Source organism: Corvus hawaiiensis, chromosome 23 (genome assembly GCF_020740725.1).
Source record: "Corvus hawaiiensis isolate bCorHaw1 chromosome 23, bCorHaw1.pri.cur, whole genome shotgun sequence".
Classification (NCBI taxonomy): domain Eukaryota; kingdom Metazoa; phylum Chordata; class Aves; order Passeriformes; family Corvidae; genus Corvus; species Corvus hawaiiensis.
In genome coordinates, this window is record NC_063235.1 from 4692797 (window position 1) to 4712360 (window position 19564).

The 19564-nt window shown below is 47.0% G+C and overlaps 1 protein-coding gene across 2 annotated transcripts; it reads right to left on the minus strand.

Moving 5' to 3' along the window:
* Window positions 1-1167: 1167 nt before the first annotated feature.
* LOC125337393 (protein argonaute-4) lies at window positions 1168-16246 on the minus strand. Of its 2 annotated transcripts, XM_048327072.1 has the most exons (19): window positions 15975-16246; window positions 13288-13453; window positions 12489-12609; window positions 11350-11531; window positions 10817-10953; window positions 10603-10737; window positions 10350-10437; window positions 9772-9919; window positions 9576-9695; window positions 9229-9357; window positions 8945-9078; window positions 8289-8473; window positions 7881-8040; window positions 7654-7773; window positions 6563-6878; window positions 6156-6290; window positions 5291-5392; window positions 4907-5106; window positions 1168-4814 (listed from the first exon to the last, which is right to left on the minus strand). In XM_048327072.1, exons 1-19 carry the CDS (start codon window positions 15991-15993, stop codon window positions 4706-4708), a joined length of 2706 nt encoding a protein of 901 aa, XP_048183029.1. In that variant the 5' UTR covers window positions 15994-16246; the 3' UTR covers window positions 1168-4705. The 2 variants fall into 2 exon arrangements, with proteins under 2 accessions (XP_048183029.1, XP_048183030.1); XM_048327073.1 differs by lacking the exon at window positions 7654-7773 and having other exon boundaries at window positions 15975-16243.
* Between the last annotated feature and the right edge of the window lie 3318 nt (window positions 16247-19564).

A 19564-nucleotide genomic window follows, 5' to 3' on the forward strand; every position in this document is an offset into this window, starting at 1 on the left:
CGGAGCGCTGCCCGCCCGCGCCTCCCGCTGCGCCGTTGCCACAAATATTTATGTCGTGGTTTTTCCCTTTTTTTTTTTTTGACGCATTTTGTGCGGCCGGGTCGAAGAGGAAGCGCTGTGAACCAGTTCTTGTAGGGGCCGCTGTACGGTCAGCTCCTGAGGTGCCCTGAGCGTCGCCAGGCAGGAGCAGGGCAGGAATTCCCCGTGGGCCCTGCTCCATCTAAATCCATAGAACCGGGCAGAGCATCCCTTTCCCATCCCGTGTCCCACCACCTCCCAGACCCGTCCTTCCCAGGAAGTGCAAATCCCGACCCTGTGCCTCGACTTGTCAGTAACATCATAAACCCCAGGAGCACCATTCCCACAACGAGCCCAGGTGTGTGATCCTGGCTGGGCCATTCCAGGAATCGGTGGAAAAGCCACTGGAATTTAGGCTGTCAAAGCGTTCCCACCTCGTGCTGTTCTCTCAAAGCATGAGAAGCAGCTCCTGCTGTCCCGAGGGAGTGGCTGGAGCAGGACCCAGCCGGGATTTTGGAGTCGGAGCTGCACGGACAGCAAGGCTGTGGCACAGAATCCCGTGCATCACTCAGCCCTGGGTTCCTGAGGTTTGATCCAAGAGGTCTTTGCATCAAGTTTGGAAGACACCTTGGGGTTTGAGCTCCTCAGGTTTCCATGAGGCTGAGCAACCTCAGTGCCAAAGTCCCAGGATCTGCCCCGCAAACGGAGCCAACACCTGATGCAGGGCTGCAGAAGGTGCCAGAGATTTCAGACAATCCTGTCCCGGTTTCAGTCACAGCTCCCACGCTCTGGCCTCCTCCAAAAACTTTTCCTGTCCTTTCTGCAGTATTTATAGTGCAGCGCAGCTGTCTGAGGAGACAAACCCTCACCTCACATAGAGAAGATAAAGCAGCCAACCGCTCTTGTACTCATTGCATCTCTCTGATATAGAATCCCCTCTCCAGGCAGGTACAGTCCATTAACACCAAATTTTCTTTGTAATTTCCCAAACATTAAAAAATAGGCCCATTCTGAACCCCGCCCTTGGGGTTTGCAATTTCAGCTTCCTTTAGGATCCCGGGAGATGTCACCCATACATATTTCTGTAACTTGCTAACTCTTAATGCATCAGAAATAGATATATTGTGGTAATGAGTTCCACAGGTGACACATTGTGTACAAGTTTTAATTAAAAGTTAAATAAGACATTTGTTTACAGGCAACAGTATTGGTTGCTCACTCTGTACATTGCATTTATTGGACAGCAATAAGAAAAAACAGAACATTTGGCACGAGAATGCCAATTTTTTTTTATTATTATTATTATTATTTTTGGACACATGAACACAAAATATCCCTGCAGGCTAAAAAAAAAAAAAAATACATTGCAATTGTACACAACCAGCATCTTATCTCGACACAGGGCTGTGAGCCCCAGGACAGTTTAGAAAGTACCTCGTATTGCTAGAGACATACATCCAGCCCAAAGTTAATAAAATACCATTTGAAACATTACAAGTCTAACAATATAGAAACCAAAAAATTACATCAGAAGTCAAACTGAACAAATGCAAACATTTTACATTGAAGTTGCAGCCTCTAGACATAGAAATATGAAAATGTCAATAGCAAGGTCTAAGAAAATCTGTAAGTGATATTTAGTGCAAGATCTTTCCTCCAGTGCACAGGGAAAGAGCCTCGCAGTGGATCAGGATCGGGATGGATCCAATGCCCTCCGGCCCTGCCTTCTGAAAATGAAAGCAGTCACTCCCTCGCTATTGAGCAAGAAAACTCCTACAGCACATCCACAAAGGGGTTGGGGGTCAGGGCTGTCAGACACCGGCTCTGAACGAGGGCTCGTCCCCATCCGAAGGGCCGAGCAAGGGTGGACACGGGACATCCCGTCCACCGACCTCTGCGCCCTTTGGATGTAGCTCCGGGCACGACCCTGGGTAACTCACAGGAATACAAGAGCCAGACTGGTGGAGAGAGGCTAACTAGGGATTGCCAGAGCTTGTTCGGAACTCAGCAGGGACAAAGCAAGCAGAACCGGGTGGAAAACAGGATTTCTGCCCCCTCCCCCCCCTTTTTAAATATATATATTTTTTTTATATATATCAACCCCCTTCCCCAACTCTTTGAACTTTGCTACATTTAAAATCTTTCACACCACAGAGCTAAACAGTGGCCAACAGGCTTTATTTATAAAAAAACCCCAAAAAACAAAAATCAAAACACCCTAAAACTACAGCTACAGAATGCACATCTTCCCATTGATTGACACATGCAGAACGAGTCACTCAGGCCCACAGGGCTCACCCAGGTCCTCAAGTCCTCCAGACTTGGGCTCAGACCTGCCTAGGGCAGCACTGCTGCAACTTGGATCCTGAACTTCAGTGCTTTCCCCCCAAAACTCCAGCCCTGTGCCCGGGGTGGGCTCACACCAGCCCTGCACAGGTGCTGGCCCAGGGCTCGCCAGGGGCTGATGCTCCACCTGGTCTGAGGTCAAATATCCAGTCACAGGCAAACCAAGGAGAGGCTCTCCCTTCCCTCAGTCTCAACCAGGAGTGCTTGGCACTGGACAACTAATTGGTGATAAAGTTCATTTTTTATGCACCCTTGTTAAACCAGCCCCATTCCTAGTGCACAAACTCAAATCAGGGATCTTGGATCCTACCACCTCCAACAGGTGCTCAGGTGCTTTTCAAGGTGCCAAAGTTCTCCGTGTGTGTTGGGTCAGTCAGAGTTCACTCTAAAAAGGGGTTTTGTGTCTTCTCCCTGAACGAGTACTGAGAAAAGCAGCGGTCAGTCTCCCACCCACATGTCCTGATTTTATTACACAAGTGAGGTATTCTTTAAAAAAAAAGTTAAAAAACTAAAAAGAATCTTTTTGTTTTTTCAATCTAAACCTGTCCTGGCACGTGCAGGGGCAGGGTTCACTTCAGTCCCATTTTCAAAAGAAATGAAAAGAGGTTAAACTTAATTTATGAGACGAACTACTGGCAAGGAGGTTATAAAACTGTTTGAAGATGTTCAGTGTACTCTGGTACAACTGAAAACAACAGCATTTAGAAATGTAAACTTTCATTTATTTACAAGCTTAAAGACTGAAGGAAACAGCATTTCCTATTGCTGAAATTTGGAGGGGGCTGGTTCCTAAGCTTTGGGACAGCAGACAACTTAGCAGCAAACCCCACACAAGTATCAGAGACCACAGTGCAATCCTTGGGCTTCTCAAACTCCTCCTCAGTTTAGGAATAAGATTTAATCTGCACTAACTCAGGTATACAATAAGGAATCTAGTCTTAAATTACTACGTTCATGGATTACAGGAATACCAGGGAAACCAGGTCCCTGTTCTGGATTGCAGGTTGCAGCTGAAAAAAGCCAAGCAGATTAAAAACCCTAATTTCTAGGCTGGGACAGAATCAGCATTTGAGACTCACACGGGTTCAACATGCTGTAAATGCAGTTGTGTGGGCAACCCAGATTCCCAGGAAAAAAAACAGTTCAAAATGCTGGTACAAGTCCTCAGGTTGCCTGTCACACAATACATTTTGACTGTACACATTGGCCTTTCCTACACGGAACACCCAGTTTCCAAGCTTATAAAAAATGTTGTAGACAGGACACCAACAGTGAATATAAAACAGTTAAAAATAATTCTTAAAAAAAGCATGGAAATGCGTCTTTTCTAATTTGTTTCAGAAACTGCCAAATTGTGTGTTCAGAAAACGACACGAGAATGTTGGTTAAACTCATGCACAATCCTCAGCTAGAAAATTACACTGTTGGGGGGGCTTAAAAAACAAAGATTTATTGCCAAAGTTAAACCTTCTATGAGAAAAAAGTTTTAAAATCACTTAGATTTATCAAACCACACAGCAGCATAAAGTGGGCACTTTTGTAAAAGTTTGCAAAATACCTAAAAGCTAAATTTTTTTTTTGTTTTATCATTTTTAGAGGGGGGAAATGATGGTTCAGTACTTGTTACGATACCATGGCAGTATTATTTATAACCATTATCATTAAAATCTACTGACAGGCATCACTATTAGTTATATTACACATTCACAGAACAAGAACCACCTATTAACTCGCAGTATAGTGCAATTGCTTTGCAGCCCAAGACTGCAGAGATTAAAAAGATAATTAGTAAAACTGACAAAAAACTGCAATACCTGTGAAAGTTATGTTTGTTAAAAGGCATTTTACAGTAGTGAAGTCTAAAATCTCCATTAAAAAATCTATGGCCCCACACGACAGAAGGATTACAGAGAGCTGGATAAAACATTTTGCCATCACGTCATACTCACGAAGCAGGGCACGGAGACAGGGCAGCAGTCACTGTCAGCTCATGGGATGAGGAGAACTGAAAAACCACAGCTAGCAAAAGATTCGATAGAAACCTTTCGTGCCAAGTCCTTGAAAAATTTCAGGATGATCGGCCTTTGCGCTTTGAGGTAAAAATTCGGTCCAATGCATCAGAAAAGACAAGTCTATGGATTTCTAGTACAGAAAACAATGAAACAAATGGCTCAATTGTGTTGGTGCATCAGACGTTGCAGTGAAGAACAGATTCAGTGCGACTGTCCGGAGCTGCTGGTAGTGGGCAGTCCGAAATCCCCCGGCCCTAGATAGAGCAGGAGGCTTCCAAACACTTCAGGACTGCATGGGTTGTTGTTTTGCCTCATCTTCCCAGGTGCTCTCAAGCGAAATACATGGTGTGCTGGGTGTCGTGGTGGATCTGCACGGCCTTGGCCAGCGCCTGCGGATCACGGCCGTTGCTCTGCCCCGACACGTGGCTGCCCTCAGCGCTGTGAGCAGACACACACCCGTGAACAACTGGGACAAGCAGCACAGCTCAGCTTCACTACCTGCCTACCAGGAGGACAAGGCCATTCCTTACCTGTCATGATCCTTGTCCACAAGATGGTACCTGGCCCGAAAGGCCACCAGCCTGGCGTAGTAGGCGGGCGCGGGGATGGAGACGGAGCGGGTGCAGCGCACGTACGTGTGGCACAGCTGGTACGTCAGCAGCTGCAGCTCGTCTGCTGTGAAACAGTTGTCATCCCACAACACCTGGTAGTGGGAGGGCCGGCTGGTTCCCTGCAGAGAACAGGTGAGCAGTCAGCTGGAGAGCAGCAGCAAGCACAGAGGTGGTACCTGCAGGCTGCACCTTCCAGCAGGCACCGACACGCTCTGAGTCTGCCAAGCGACAAACAGAAGTGACAATTCCCAACAACTACAAGGATTTAGTCCCACAGCTTGAGGGCTACAGAGCTGGCATTACCTGAATTCCTGCATGGCTACAGAGGTAAAAGTCAAATTCAGAGGGATGTGTGATGGTGCTGTCCACAGTAGTGCCTGCTGGTACGTTGCCACTTTTACCCACCTAGTGAGAAAAGTTTATTATTAGTCCATGGGCTTTTTTGGAAGTGACCCAAAAATGCCTTCAGAGGTAGGCTCTATTGAAAGCTGCTGGAAAATTTACTGCTCAAAAACGTGAAAAAACATTAAGGTCGTTTACATAGCAGGAATGAAAATGTTCTCTGTGAATTCATTTTTAGAAACTTCACCAAATCCAGCTGGTGTGTCATCAGAGGAAAATAAAACCCTTGCCAGCACCATTAAAACTGCAGAGTGGGATAAAGCCTACACAAGTAATTCAGGATCTGAAAATGCAGATTCCTGAGATAAATTTATTTCGTACCCTTGTTTGCCCTCACACCCCGGAGATCTGGGTTTTTAAGCAAACCTCAGATCAAGCGCTTCCCTAAAGAAGGTTCCTCAGCTGGCCTGTGGATTTGTGGCACAGGCACATCTTAGATGCACCTGGAAACAGAACAGGGAACAGAGTGAACAGCGAGGTCAGCTCATCATCAGGAATCCTGGACTATAAAAACCTAGGATACAGTTCCAGGTACACAAATACTGCATACTGAGCACACCTATTCCAAAAGGGGGAACAAGCTGTTCCATCTGATGTAGAGCAATAAAAAAGGGAGGAACTGGTTATTTTGCTAGCGAAAGCCTGTTACCACCCAGTACTGCTGCTGCTTGTACAGCTTTAGTGGGCAAGACAGATCCCACCCCACTGAATAAAACAATCCCACTTTCCTGTGCCATCACCTCCCCCTCATGGAATCAGTACTTGCCCTTTCAGTTTTGTCGGCACAGAACAGCCTGGTGTGATGCCTTTTCTGCACAACAATGTAGGTTATTCCTGGCCTATAATCTTCTTCCAAACTAATGCAGGCCTTCCGGATGGCAATCAGCTCTGGCCAAGCTACCTACAAGCAGAAGATTTAACTATTATGTGATGAATTCAGTAGGTATTTGATTGCTTTTTTCCCCTGTGTACAAATGCCACATAGTAAGGAACATGATCAGACGGGTAAGTGTACATTGTGCTTGCCCAGGACAATTCAAGGAAACTTAATTTTTCCAGTAACAAATATAATCTACATAAATAAATATATTTTTTCAAGGGCCAATCCCTTATAATCCACGTAACTATATATCAATCCCTTTTCACAAGCAGCAAAAAATTATCAGACAATACCTGTTTCATCTGTCCTTCCGACACTCCCCCTCTGTAGTAAATGATCCTCGTGGGCTTGAAACGAGTGGATTTGTAGAACTGGATCAACAGCTCCCGCACCATGTTGGTCAGGTCCTGGATCACCTCCTGGCTGTAGAGCAGCTCCTGGGAGGTCTCCTGGCGCGAGGTCTGCACGCGCACCGTGGCGCAGTAGCGGCTGGGGTGCCCGTCCATGCTGCCCACCACAGCTGCGATGGATGGCTTCTTCCCATCCCCGGCGGGAGGGTGAGTGACATCTGCTCCCAAAAAGATCACTGGCTGCTGGAACACCGAGGGCCTGTTTGATAAGATTAAGGTTTTTTAGTTAGAATCACAGAATCCCAGAAGGGTTTGGGTTGGAAGGGGCCTTAAAGCCCATCCAGTTCCACCCCCTGCCCTGGGCAAGGACATCTGCCACTATCCCAGGCTGCTCCAAGCCCTGGCCAACCTGGCCTTGGGACACTTCCAGGGATGGGGCAGCCACAGCCTCTCTGGGCAACCTGTGCCAGGGCCTCGCCACCCTCACAGGGAAGAATTTCTTCCTAATCTCTAATGTAGACCTACTCTCTTTTAGTGTGAATCCATTACTACAGTCCCTCTTCAGCTTCCTTGTCAGCCCCTTCAGATACCGGAAGGTGCTGTGAGGTTTTCACACAACCTTCTCTTCTCCAGGCTGAACAACCTCAACTTTCTCACCCTGACTTGAGAGGAGAGGTGCTTTAAGCCTCTTATCAACTCATAATAATAAATAAGAAGAGCAAAGGAAGGAGGGCCACAAACAAAAAAAAAAAATTACAGCTGAGAAAGGTGCATCCAAAGCACAGAACAGAACTAAAACCTGTCAGAATCTTTAAGGATAAAGTTCGCTGCCTCAAGCACTTACAGTCCAGAAAGAACAGAAAGTGACAAGGACAGAGTCAAAGGCAGACCAAGTTACAAGCATTGATTCCAAGTCACTCCTCCTCACTCCTTCTCTTTCAATTTGGAAGCAAACACAGGATGCTTTAGGAGGTGGCAAGAGGAAAAGGTAGACTGAGTGAATCCAAAGGCAGGAAAGAGACAGGAAAAAAAACCTTGGTGAGCTTGGTGGCTCTGACTGCTGGATGGCTCTGACTCCCCTTGGCTCAGGGCTTACTGGGAACACTCCAAATGCAGACATATCCTCCACTGTCCACTCCAGACTGTGGGAATTTCTAAAGCGTGTTTTATTTTGAAAAGTATCATTTTAGCAAACACAACAAAACAACACCATTTTCCTTGACAATGCAGACATTATGAAGAGCTTTTGATTGACTCTTACCTTTGATGAGGTACCAGCACATTGTTGATTCCCCCGAGCTTGGCATTGATCTTCAGACACAGGTTAGACAGCGTTTGTGGTGAGGTTTTGACCACGTTCTTTACCTGAACACACTGTGTGGCCATGCCTAGAAGAGTGTCTCCAACCCGCTTGACTTCAGCTGTGACAGAAAATAAGGCAGTGGTTCCTGCTTGCTCTTATTTTTTTTCAAATGTTACTGTAACTCAGATCCTTGAAACTTCACTGATAAAGGTTCAGTTTGCTCTTTGGTAATACAAGTTCTCCAATCAGGCCTGACAAACCAGCTCCAAAACACCCTTTTAAAGAGAACCCATTACCTCCTCTGCCTCCTTCCTGCCACCCACTTGCAGTACAACTCCTGATCACTTCACAGCCCCTTCTCCATACCATACACAGGTGTCTTCCCAGGCAGAATCACCACGATGAGCTGCAGGCCAACATAAGTCAGCTTTAAGTGTTTGAACATGGGCTCCACGCTGTCTGCACCCTGGGCGTACTTGCAGAAGCAGGGCTGGCCCTGGATCGGCATCCCGGCGTCCTTGGAGATCTTGCGCAGCTGGTCTGTGAAACTCCTGAAATAGAAGTGGATTTGTCCTGGCCTTTTCACTATGGTTCACTCATCAGTTTTATCAACCAGATCTAAGCTATTTCTGCTATTTCACAGCACTACAGTAATTATTTTTTAGCAATTCTATCCCCATCAGGAACTCGCTAACATGACTCTAATTCTCTCTGAGGAAGGTCATCAGCTTCTGTAATTTTACAAGCCTTACAGAAAGAGACATCTGAGATGAACATCCTGAGGCAGATTTCCAAACTAATACTGATGCTCTGGTAAATTTTTACTTATCCACCTAATTTATCTGAGCATTATTGCAACCATGATTTTTACCAATCAGTGGTTCACACAACCTCTTTCTTTAGGATTCTGTAGGGTAATTTGAAGGGCAGGGGAAAATCAACTTATACCACAAATCACTTTTCAGAAACATGAGAAAAACACACCTTGCAATAGAATCCTGAATAAATAGGAAAATACTTACTTCAGCAAGTCTTCTCTGCATTGTTTTTGAGGAGCAAAACAGGCAACAGCCCAAACTTTAATCTCAATGCCAGCATAGAACTGTTTCCCTCTCATGTCCCACACGCCTTGGTTTGGTGTGGCCACAGTCTTGTTCTAGGTAAAAACCAAAGGCAAACTAGAAATAAAGTACTGCTCTGTTTTGACTGTAGCCCACCAGAAGAAGCCTCATGAGAAGATACACAAAACATCTCATGAATTTCAATCACCTCAGGATAAGGAGTTTTACAAAACGTGGAAACTCACCCTGCCTCCATACTGCAGCATTGGGGCTGGCAGAACCCTGCCTGTCAGCTCTGTCATTTCGTTATGGACAACAATTCCAAACTCCTTCAGATACGGATCAGGCCCACCAACCATACTGTTACTCTTCACCTGGGGACAAGACAAGTATTGATGTCACTACACTAAAGCTTCAGGTGACTCTGCCCTCTTTGCCATCAACAGCCTTTCTGTTTAGATGGGATTTGTTTTAACCAAGACAGATTTTTTAAATTCTCTCTTGGTCATGTTGCTCATCATCACCTGCTCCAATGCTCTGGAAATGTCATGAAAAGTGACAACACAGACTGTGCAGCTGGAAAAATACTCACCAGTCTGCTGATCTCCTCCTGCCTGTCTGGGGCAGACCTGGCTGTTGCTTTTATCATGGTCGACGTCTGATTGTCTGTCAGCTTCTTGATGCACCTCTGGCCAGCCACGATGTTACACACCTGCACAGGAGCAGGGAGAGGTGCTGTGACACCATTTAACAGAGGACACACCACAGTGCAGGACTCGGATCCTTACCTCCAGCGGCAGGTACGTGTGTTTCTGTTCCTGTCCCACTTGGAGACAGGGCAGGTGAGGGTATTTCAGCTGCAGACTGTACTTCTGCTTAAAATACTGAGCTACTGTGCACTCCATGGCCTGCCCATTCTCCAGCTGCAGAGGGAACCTAGAAATTATGTTTGTTCTGGTTAGACTTTGTCAGATGTTTTTAAAGGAAAAAATCGTATAAAAAACCTATTCCAGACTATCTTTAGCAAAACTCTATTTTCCTTAGTTACTGGATCTCTTCTTTATGAAAAGATTTTAGTCTATATACTGAATTTCTCATATTTTAGCTATTTTAAAAATGGGAGCTTTTGACAACTGTATTTAAAAGCCAGGATACAGCTCAATTTTCCTGGGTTGAAGGAAATAAAGCAGTGGTCAAAACCCACATTATTCCTCTACTCCACTAATACTAAACATGCCTGTAAAGCCACACAGCTGCTTCACCTCCAGAATCAACTATTCCTGCATAAACAATATACCAAATATATTCCAGGTATATTTACTAGGTTGAAGATTTTAAGAACTGTCAGGCAGTGCTTGATACGTACGTCTGGTGACTGGCTGGTCGCCGGGTAACGTTGCAAACTCGGTATTTTCTCTTCATCTGGCCACAGTGGGTAACCTCTACTTTTAGACCTGAAAACCCAACAGAAAATAAATTCAGGGACAGGAATCACCTTTGAGGAGGATGAAGGCAAAAAGGAACGGCCCAGTTCCTCATGTGCCTTGCAAATTTTCATTGCGATGCAATATGAGCAGGTTTCAGTATTTTCTTGCAGCAGCTTCAGGACAAGCTTTTACCTCTGATTTCTTTGGTAAACTTGACACGCTGGGAGTCTGTCAGAGGCTTGCTTTGTTCACTGATGTTCTGGATGTCCAAGACCTCGCACATGAACTCAATGATAGGCTGGGCACGATAGAAAGCAGTCGCTGACACTAAGATAAAAAGATAGGACAATTAACTGAGAAGCACAAAGAACTCTGTTACATGAGTGAGACAGAATCTCCTACACACCATCGATGTTGAGCATCATGTTCCACATGGCAGGACGGACCGACTGGTGGAAACCAAACCAGACCTCCCTGCCCCCTCCCAGGGGGTGGTAATAACCTTCAGGAGGGGAGAAGAAGGAGCGACCCACAGGGGTGTACCTGAAAAAAATCAGAGAATTAATACTCTGATCATTTCTTTCTGATATACTTTTTACATTCACACCTATAGTGTTTAAAACACATTTCTACAGCATGTTGTAACTGTCAGAGCTCACTCATGGCAAGCACATAAAGCCTTTTCTGACAGTGCAGCTGGAAAGGGTACCGCAAATTCCTGTTAGAAACATGACCAGCAGACACAAGGCCTTAGTTCAGATCACATTTCCCTGTTCTAGTGCAAATTTGTAAGGCAGGTGTTGAATTACATGGCTGTATCCCTCATCCCTTCTACCACAGAGGTGTAATGGGCAGCAGAGCAGCAGCAAGGAATAACTAACACAAATGTTAAGATGGATAGAAGACATACCCAGTCAGGAAGGCCCCACAGGTACCCACCTCATGGAGGGAAGGTGCCGTGTGATTACATCCAGTGCCTGTACAGAATCTTCAGGAACTTCATTCAAGTGCCCTGCCAGAGCTTCCAGCAGCATCTGAAGGCTGACGACTGACACCCACTGAATGGAAACCTTAAATGTCTGGTCCTTCCCCTCTCCTGGAAGTGTAACCTCCATATCCACCTGCCATGGGCACAAGAGAATTAAGCACAAGCTTTTGTTATGGATTGCAGACAGACACAACACTCAGCAATGGTACAGTTTTCTCCTAGGTGTCCTCTGAGTCTGTATTTTTGATGATTAGTTTGGGTAATGACCTTAAAACATTACAATTGGTTCCCTCAGGACTTTGAAAGTTTGTCATTTATTCATGTGAGAAACTGCACTGAAGTATCTTTAAATGTAAATTTTAAGCAGTAATTAGTATGGTGACATCAAAGCTCTGGAGAACGGTGAGTCATTTTTTTAAGTCAGCCAATTAATAGCAAGATGTTTTGTGAACCAAATGGGAAGGCAAGAAAACCTTTTGGTCAAAAAGGAGACTCGCTGGGAAACACAAATCTCAAGAGCTCTGGCACAGCACTTGGGATGACTCTCACACCCCACAGCCCAGGGGAAACTGTGACCTCATCCTGGGCATTCCCCATGGCGCAGCAATGACCAGATCCCTTGGGAGATCAGTAGATGGGGTGAACTTTTGTTTAGAGTTCGGGTCCACGTGCAAGGCAGGAACAGCTGATCCAGTTGTTCCCATGGAACAGGAGGATGTATCTCCACAGTGCAGCCAAACCCAACCAAAGCCATCGTCAGCTACAACGACTTTATCATTCAGCAACAGAACGAGGGTCAGAACAGAGGAAAGGGAAGTTCCCATCAGGGTGAAAGAAAAATAATCTCCTTGCAGCTTATAAGAGCACAACGTAGTTCTCACGTCTCGTGATATTCTCCAGCTGAAGAGCTGGGAATTAAAAACCCAAAGACACAAACTTCAATAAAACACCAGTGAGCTCTTAGAGACCCTAACTGGCCCTGCCAAGACTACACCAATAGGTGTGACAGTGTTTTGGGTTTACGTCAATAAAAGAACACTTTTCCAATGACACTGTAAGTTTTCCCATAGAAACTTAAGGCAACACTTACTCTGTCCCTGCCAATGGGTAAGGGGTGTGCTGTGTACATGTTCCTCTTCCCATCGTACCCAGGCTGCCGATCCCCAAATATCTGCATCTTGAAGTGCCTCACCATCGTATCCACCACCTCCCTAGGGAGTGATTCATTGAGTTAAGTGGAAGAACAGAAAATTCAGCAATGGGCTAACACAACTCAAAAGTCTGTTTTTCACTTTTTCTTAAAGGAGCAAGATATGAAAAACAATAATGCACGAGAGCACCCCCAGGTCACACCAGGAGCTGTAAAAGTCACCTCCAGGTTAAGACACAGGTGGCACACACAGGTGTCTGTACAGGTATCTGTACTGTCAGCAGAGCTACAGCCAAAACTGGCAGAGGAATCTGGAGAGATGTTCGGACACAGGAGCAGACAAAAACAGCTGCCTTGGGGTGGGTAGGAGCACTCTGTGGATTGATCCACATGTGTGGACTCCAAAATCTACAAGCTGAAATACGTCCCCTCAGCTGCTACACGTTTGTGTAACAGACTGTGGAACAATTACCAGGGACATTCACTTGTAGACTGTAAAATAAAACCAGCTGGAGGTCAATGCTCAGTACATTTCCCAGAGCCTTCCAGATTATGGGCCAATTGTGACACATCTTCATAAAAATAAGAATATTATAGTTCACTGAAAGGCAGCTGCTGACCACAGTACAAACACAAACAGGCCTTTAGCAGATGGAGAATTCCTAGGATGCACAGCTTTCTTACATTCAGGTATATACAGCTAATTTAAATCAGTAAACCTTCATTAAATAACTCCTACCTGTTGACTCTTCGGGGGCGTTTCTCTGGTTTGATATCTACATCATAGTGATAAACATCTATCTTGGGGATCTGAACCTGGAAGTGGTTGGCCAGGAGACGGATGGGTTTCCCAACAGTGCCCAGGCCTGGGCGACGCGGCGGCTGGAAAAGGCTCGTTGGGGGCCCTAGGAAAGTCAAATAAATATGTATGAGATGGGATGGCTCACTCCACGCACCTCTCAGGTGTGCTATGGGTGACTTTTTGACTGGGCAGGAAGAAATCTTAAGCTTTCCGAGGTTGCAAACAGAGGCGTTCAAAGAGGCTCAGCCTTCCAGCTGCTCAGAACTTCAAGGTAAAAAATGTGCTCCCTAAAGCATGTATAGGTAGGTGCCATAAATAATTCTTAAATTTTTAGTGGCATTTATTCATGACTGTGGTTAGGAACTTCACAGAGTCCTGACAGGGAATGCAACCATACAAATATTATGTATTTTCACGTAATGCAAAGATAAATACATCCCAACTTCCATTTCCAGAACAAACCAACAGCCACAAAAGCCACATTTTGTCATTGTTTTCACTACAGGCTTGAAGTTCAGATGTTAGTGATCCAATTTAAAATTCCAACGGAAAGACAGGAGTGAGGAAAGGTTCAGGCTTTCTTCTAAATAGAAGGATAAGGGAGAAAGCATTAGACAGGTACGGACTCCTACAGACGTGGAGGAGGTATTTTATTGGGACAAAAAAGAGCTTCAGGAACAACTCTAAGGAGGAAATTATTAGAGGCCTGGAAGCATTACTCACATGCAAGCTGGTCACTAGGGAAGCCTTCAGTTACCCTCCTCAAAGTCTTAAGATCTGAGATACCACGTTAACGAGATTAAACTGACTATTTTTTTAAATCGATCACAGCCTCAGCTGACACTGCACATAAAGCAAACGACATTGGTATATTTTCATGGGTTTGTCTATATCTGAGCAGGGCTCAGTGTGATCAAAGTGTCTTCCCTCTGTTGTAGAGTAGCAAAGAAGTCTCACTAGAATGCAATAATAAACCTATCATAAAACTCAGGGCAAATTTAGCATCCATGTAAGACAAAGGCTCAGAGTTTGTACCAGGAGAGAGGAGAGGTAGGTGACTCCTATTTGAGTACACTTCAGGGTGCAGCAATAAACTTTAACACAACCATAAACTAAACCCAGGACCAAATCCCAGGAGATTCCACACCAGATTTACAAGCCATCCACTGGCTACTGCATTACCAAATAAAATTACCAACCTGAGGACACCAGCCCTGGAATACTTTTAAGCAGAAGGAACACAGAGCATGTAAGCAGCTGAAGCCCACTGCCACATCAACTCTGCAAAGCCACAGTGGCAGGGGGCTGTCGGAGACAGACACCCCATAGGACACGCTCCTGGCTCCGCACCAGCCTGACAGATTGTGCTCTGTCACAGTCAGACCAGTTGTGGGGTACAGTTAGTGTTTAAAAAAACTACAACTGCCTTGACAAGCATGAATCATTGAGGGCAATCAAAGTTTGCTGTGCTTATTTGGATACGAGAGATGATCCATTAATCCCATGCTAATTAGTCTGAAGGAAGTGCAGGCACTGACCTCCTGCAAGAGATTAAATGACAACTATATTTACCCATTTTCCTGCCTTGGTATTGACAAGTTCTGCAAACACGCACAGCAACGCTGTCCTCTGTTCTGTCCAAAGGAGATAAAACATACATCTCCTCCTTCCGAAAGTTATTTCTCAAAGGATTCCAGAGAATCAGCTAAAAACTGTTTTCCCATTTGAAGGCAGGCTGCCCTGGCATCACAGGATTTTTATCTGATCAGCCTGACTAGGGTTGTATGTGCTGTTATATTTTAATTTCTCCCATCCCACAATCATTACGTACTAAGCACCTCAACCGAGTTGCTTCAGACAGGAAGCAGTTTTCAAAACTGAAAGAGGATCTGCTTCTCCAGCTGGAACTCAGGGAGGCCACGATACATCACACACATACAGCAGGCTCTGAGTCAGCCCTCACTACCTCAAACTCTGGATTCTTCTGGAATTGCACCTTTGTGTCAATAAGCGTTTTCTATCACACCAAAATTAACATCACTTCGATTATACCAATCGTTTGAATGGGAACTTGATGGGTCAGGTGTACAGGCCACCGAGGGCTAGAAATACATCCTGCAGGCATTTGGTAGAAGAATAATCATGGAATAAGACACAAGCAGGAAAACACCACATGCAAAAACCCACCAATATTTAAGCGAACTTTGTTAAAGAAATAAACAACCGTATTTTCAGACAGTATCACCTTAAACTCTCAGAAATGGCTCAATGTCAAACATAAAACTTATCATTGCACAGGTTGCAGGGCGCACATCTCTGTGATACCAGAGCCCTGCCTGTCCCCGTCCCCTCGCTGTCGCTGTCCCGCTCCTAGTCCCGTCCCGTTCACCCCGGGGACACCGAGACGCGTCCCCCGGTAGCCCCGGCAGCAGCGGGGCCGTGAGGGCATCCGCAACCCCCGCGCAAAGTTTCGCGACCCGCTGCGGCTCCTCCGCACCAGGCAGCGCCGGCGGCTCCGAGCGGGCCCCGCTGCTGCCGGGGCGCCCCGCCGGGCCCGCGGCCTCCTTCCCCCGCTGTCACGGCCCGACAGGCCGCGGCCCCCGCGCCCCCCCCGCGGCTCTCACCGGGTCCCAGCGCCTCCATGGCGGCGGTGGCGGCCTCGCTGCTCTCGCCGCCGGCCCCGCCGCCCGCCCCGGGCCCCGCCGCCGGCCCCGCCGCCGCCGCGTAGCGCTTGATCTCGGGAATATTGGCGGCGGGGTGGGGGTCCGGCGCGGACACGGGGGCGGCGGGGCGGGAGGCGGAGGCGGCCGAGGAGGAAGATGAGGAGGAGGCAGCGGGGGCGCGGCGGGGAGCGCTCCCCGCGTTCCGCTTCCCCGAGCGGCGGCGCGAACAATCCCCGCGCTGCGCCCCCGCCGAGCCCGCGCGCGCCCCCGCCGCCGCCAGCACGCGCCCGAGCGCGCTCCCGGGACGGGGATGAGGAGGAGGAGGAGGAAGAGGAGGAAAAGGAGGAAGAGGAGAAGGGAAGGAGGAAGAGGCCGCTGCGCGCTGCCCGGCGCCGCCGGCTCGCGCACGCGCGCCGCCCCCCCCGCCCGCGGGAGCGCGCACGCCTCCCGCGCGGCCTCGCGGCCGCAACAGGTGGCGGCTCTGAATCACGGAATCCCAGGATATTTAGGGTTGGAAGGGACCTTTGCAGATCATCCATTCCAACCCCCCTGCCAAGGCAGGGTTACCCGGAGCAGGTAACAGGAACGCGTCCAGGTGGGGTTGGAATGTCTCCTAATAGGGAGACTCCACGCCCTCCCCGGACACCTGTTCCAGTGTTCGGCCACCTGCAACATGTTCCTCCTCACGTTAAGGCGAAACGTTGTGTTTTCGTTTATGGCCATTGCTCCTCATCCTGTTGCTGGGCATCACCGAAAAGATCATTTTCAGTGGTATCCAGCAACAGGATGAGGAACAATGGCCATAAACTAAAACACTTCCTCAACATGAGGAAGAACTTTCCATGAGGGTGGCTGAGCACTGGAACAGGATGCCCGGGGAGATCATGCGGAGACATTCCAAACTCAGCTGGATGCGTTTCTGTGTCACCTGCTCTGGATAACCCTGCCTTGGCAGGGCATTGGACTGGATGATCTGCCGAGGTTCCCTCCAACCCCAACAATTTTGTGATTTGGTGAGAAGAGTCCGGCACCATTCGCTTGGCACCTGCCTTTGAGATATTGGTATGGATTGAGCCTTCCTTTCTCCAGAATAACCAGGCCCAGCTCCAACAGTCTCTCCTCATGAGATGCTCCAAACCACCCATCATCTTTGTGGCCTCTGCTGGACCCCCTCCAGTAGCTCCTTGCCTTTCTTGTCCTGAGGAGCCCAGAACTGGACACAGCACTCCAGATATGCCTCACTAGGGCTGAGTGGCAGGACTCCCTCCCAAACCTGCTGGCTCTTCCCAGGGTGCATCCCACGCATGTGGCCCCTCCAGAGCTGCCTCAGTAGAGGTGAGAGCTGCTGCCCACGGGGCACCAGGAAGGAGGGAATTGTCTGTACCTCCGCTGTTCCTTCCCAAAACCCGACACCTGTTTGCAGGTTTAATAATTAACCCAGAACTCCAGCACGCTCCGTGACAGCTACCCTGATGGTGCCTGCCCGCCCACAGTGGTGCCACTCCAGCTTTGCCAGTCCTCCACTACTCCCCAAAACCATGAAATTCTCCCTACCCAATTAATGACACCCTGAATAACTCCCAGTACCAGCTAAACAGCCCCAGTGGGGTTTAAAACACCCCAAAAAACCAGGATTTGTACAAGTCAGGTGAGCCACAGCACTGAACCTCTCAGGGCTGTGACCACCAGCCCTTGAGGTGCTCCCTGGACACAGAATGGCTGATGATCCATCAGGGCTGGAGACCCATGAGCTGCTGGCACAATCATCGACAACATCTAGGAGCTGTCTGGGAAGCACCGGCAGTGGGAACCAGCTGTGTTCCACTGAGCAGGACATTCAGCCCCTGAGTGCATCTTGCCATGGCCACAGCCCCTTATCCTCACAGACAGTAAATTTGTCTTCTGTTAAAGAGACAACACTTCCAGCCATGTGCCATTAAATAAAGGGCCTGGGGACTTTTTGCCTTTTTAAGCAGTTTATGCTAGTTTAGCGAGCTGCTCCCTTGTGCACCCCCTGGGTTCTGTTTAAGCAACAGCTCTCTGCTGACTCATCAGAATGTCAGAAGTCAAAACATTTTATAAATAATAAATGCCTAGTCCACTTTATTTGCCTTTTTTTAACCTGTGGGGCTGATATTTTCCAAGTTAAAACATCAAAATCTATTTTAAAATGAAATGAAATCTGAGATTCTCATATAGATCTGAGATTCTCTCATAATTCCCTGACAGCAGCTGATGAACACCTGAGGAAAAAACCAGTTTTACCAGACCAGTAACAAACTCCACAGTGTCTGGCAACATTTCCATGCTACTATTCGGCATGTCTATGTATAAAAAACACGTATGTAGGGCTACACAAATAGTACGTTAAAAAAAAACTCCACCAAAGATACAATCTCTGTCTCAAGAAATCTGCAACACAAAGGCTCAGTCCTGTAAGATGTTGAGTGTGATAACTAAAGCCTTTACTTACTGCATTATAAATTCAATTAACTTGATAAATATTACACACATATTGAGACATCCCAACTGCCACAGCAGTCAGAACCTTATTTCTCTATGTTAACCCATCCTTTTATTGAAAACAGCACATTTCCATGGGGAAGACTGGATTTGGGAACGACAGACCAGAGTTATGACAGGATTAGTTCTGAAAATTTGCTTCTAAACGCCTCATCTGATCCAAGTTGGGGAAGGAGTATGTTATTTAATAAGAAACAGATTCCTAGACCAGCTTTTATAATATAAATATCTTAATATGGTGCCCGATCCAGTGCTAAAAGTCTGTGTTCAATTTAGAACCTCCTTAATAGCAAACGTTTTACCTGTTCCATGGTTACCTCTGTGTGCCATGTGTGACTAACAACTCGGGATCAGAAATTACCTAATAAGGCCAATCTTTTTGCCACCTTTTTCTTGTCAGCTGACTCTGACTTTCATCCTGACGCAGCAATGAGAGCACAGCCCTGAGGAGGTGTGTTTGTGCAGAGCCAGCATCTGTCCCCCTGTTACTAAACACTAGCTATTTAATTAATTACTGTAGCTCCTGCAGCAGCTAGAGGAAAGCAGAACTGTGGTGTTTGCGGTGGGTTTCATGGGCATTAGCTTTTCTCACTTCCTCTGTTCTCAGGCTTGTTGACTCCATGAGAAGTGCCATGGCAGAGCAGTCCATCTGCTCCTTGTTCATGACAAAACCATAGCTGGTAGCAAAACCCCCCAAAACTGTGTCTGGTATCAAACACCCCAAAACACGTTTTTTTTTTCTGGGCTTGCCTTCAGTAAAGGCAGATTCCCACTGGGTGACTCGGAAGGAAATGTATTACAGCAGTATGTTCTACAAAGTAACTGGAATGATGGAAAAGTGTCAAACATCCCCAGTTGTAGTTCAGAACGGGGTCCCTGACACTCATCCCAGCTCAGGGCTCTCCCTCCAGCTACTTGCAAAAGAACCACAGAACTAATGGCAGCAAAAAAGGATAAGTAGAATATTTTCATACTTGGGTTGAGTCTGTATGAGAATATCCCTGTATGGGCCATTCACCTTCCAGTTG

What these genes read in the sequence shown, in the direction of transcription:
- LOC125337393 (XM_048327072.1), bottom strand. An exon ending in CGCCCCCGAAGAGTCAACAG is followed by an intron (nt 12,610 to 13,287) that starts GTAGGAGTTATT and finishes ATCACTCCCTAG; the next exon opens with GGAGGTGGTGGATACGATGG. An exon ending in TGCAGAGAAGACTTGCTGAA is followed by an intron (nt 8,474 to 8,944) that starts GTAAGTATTTTC and finishes CTTCTATTTCAG; the next exon opens with GAGTTTCACAGACCAGCTGC.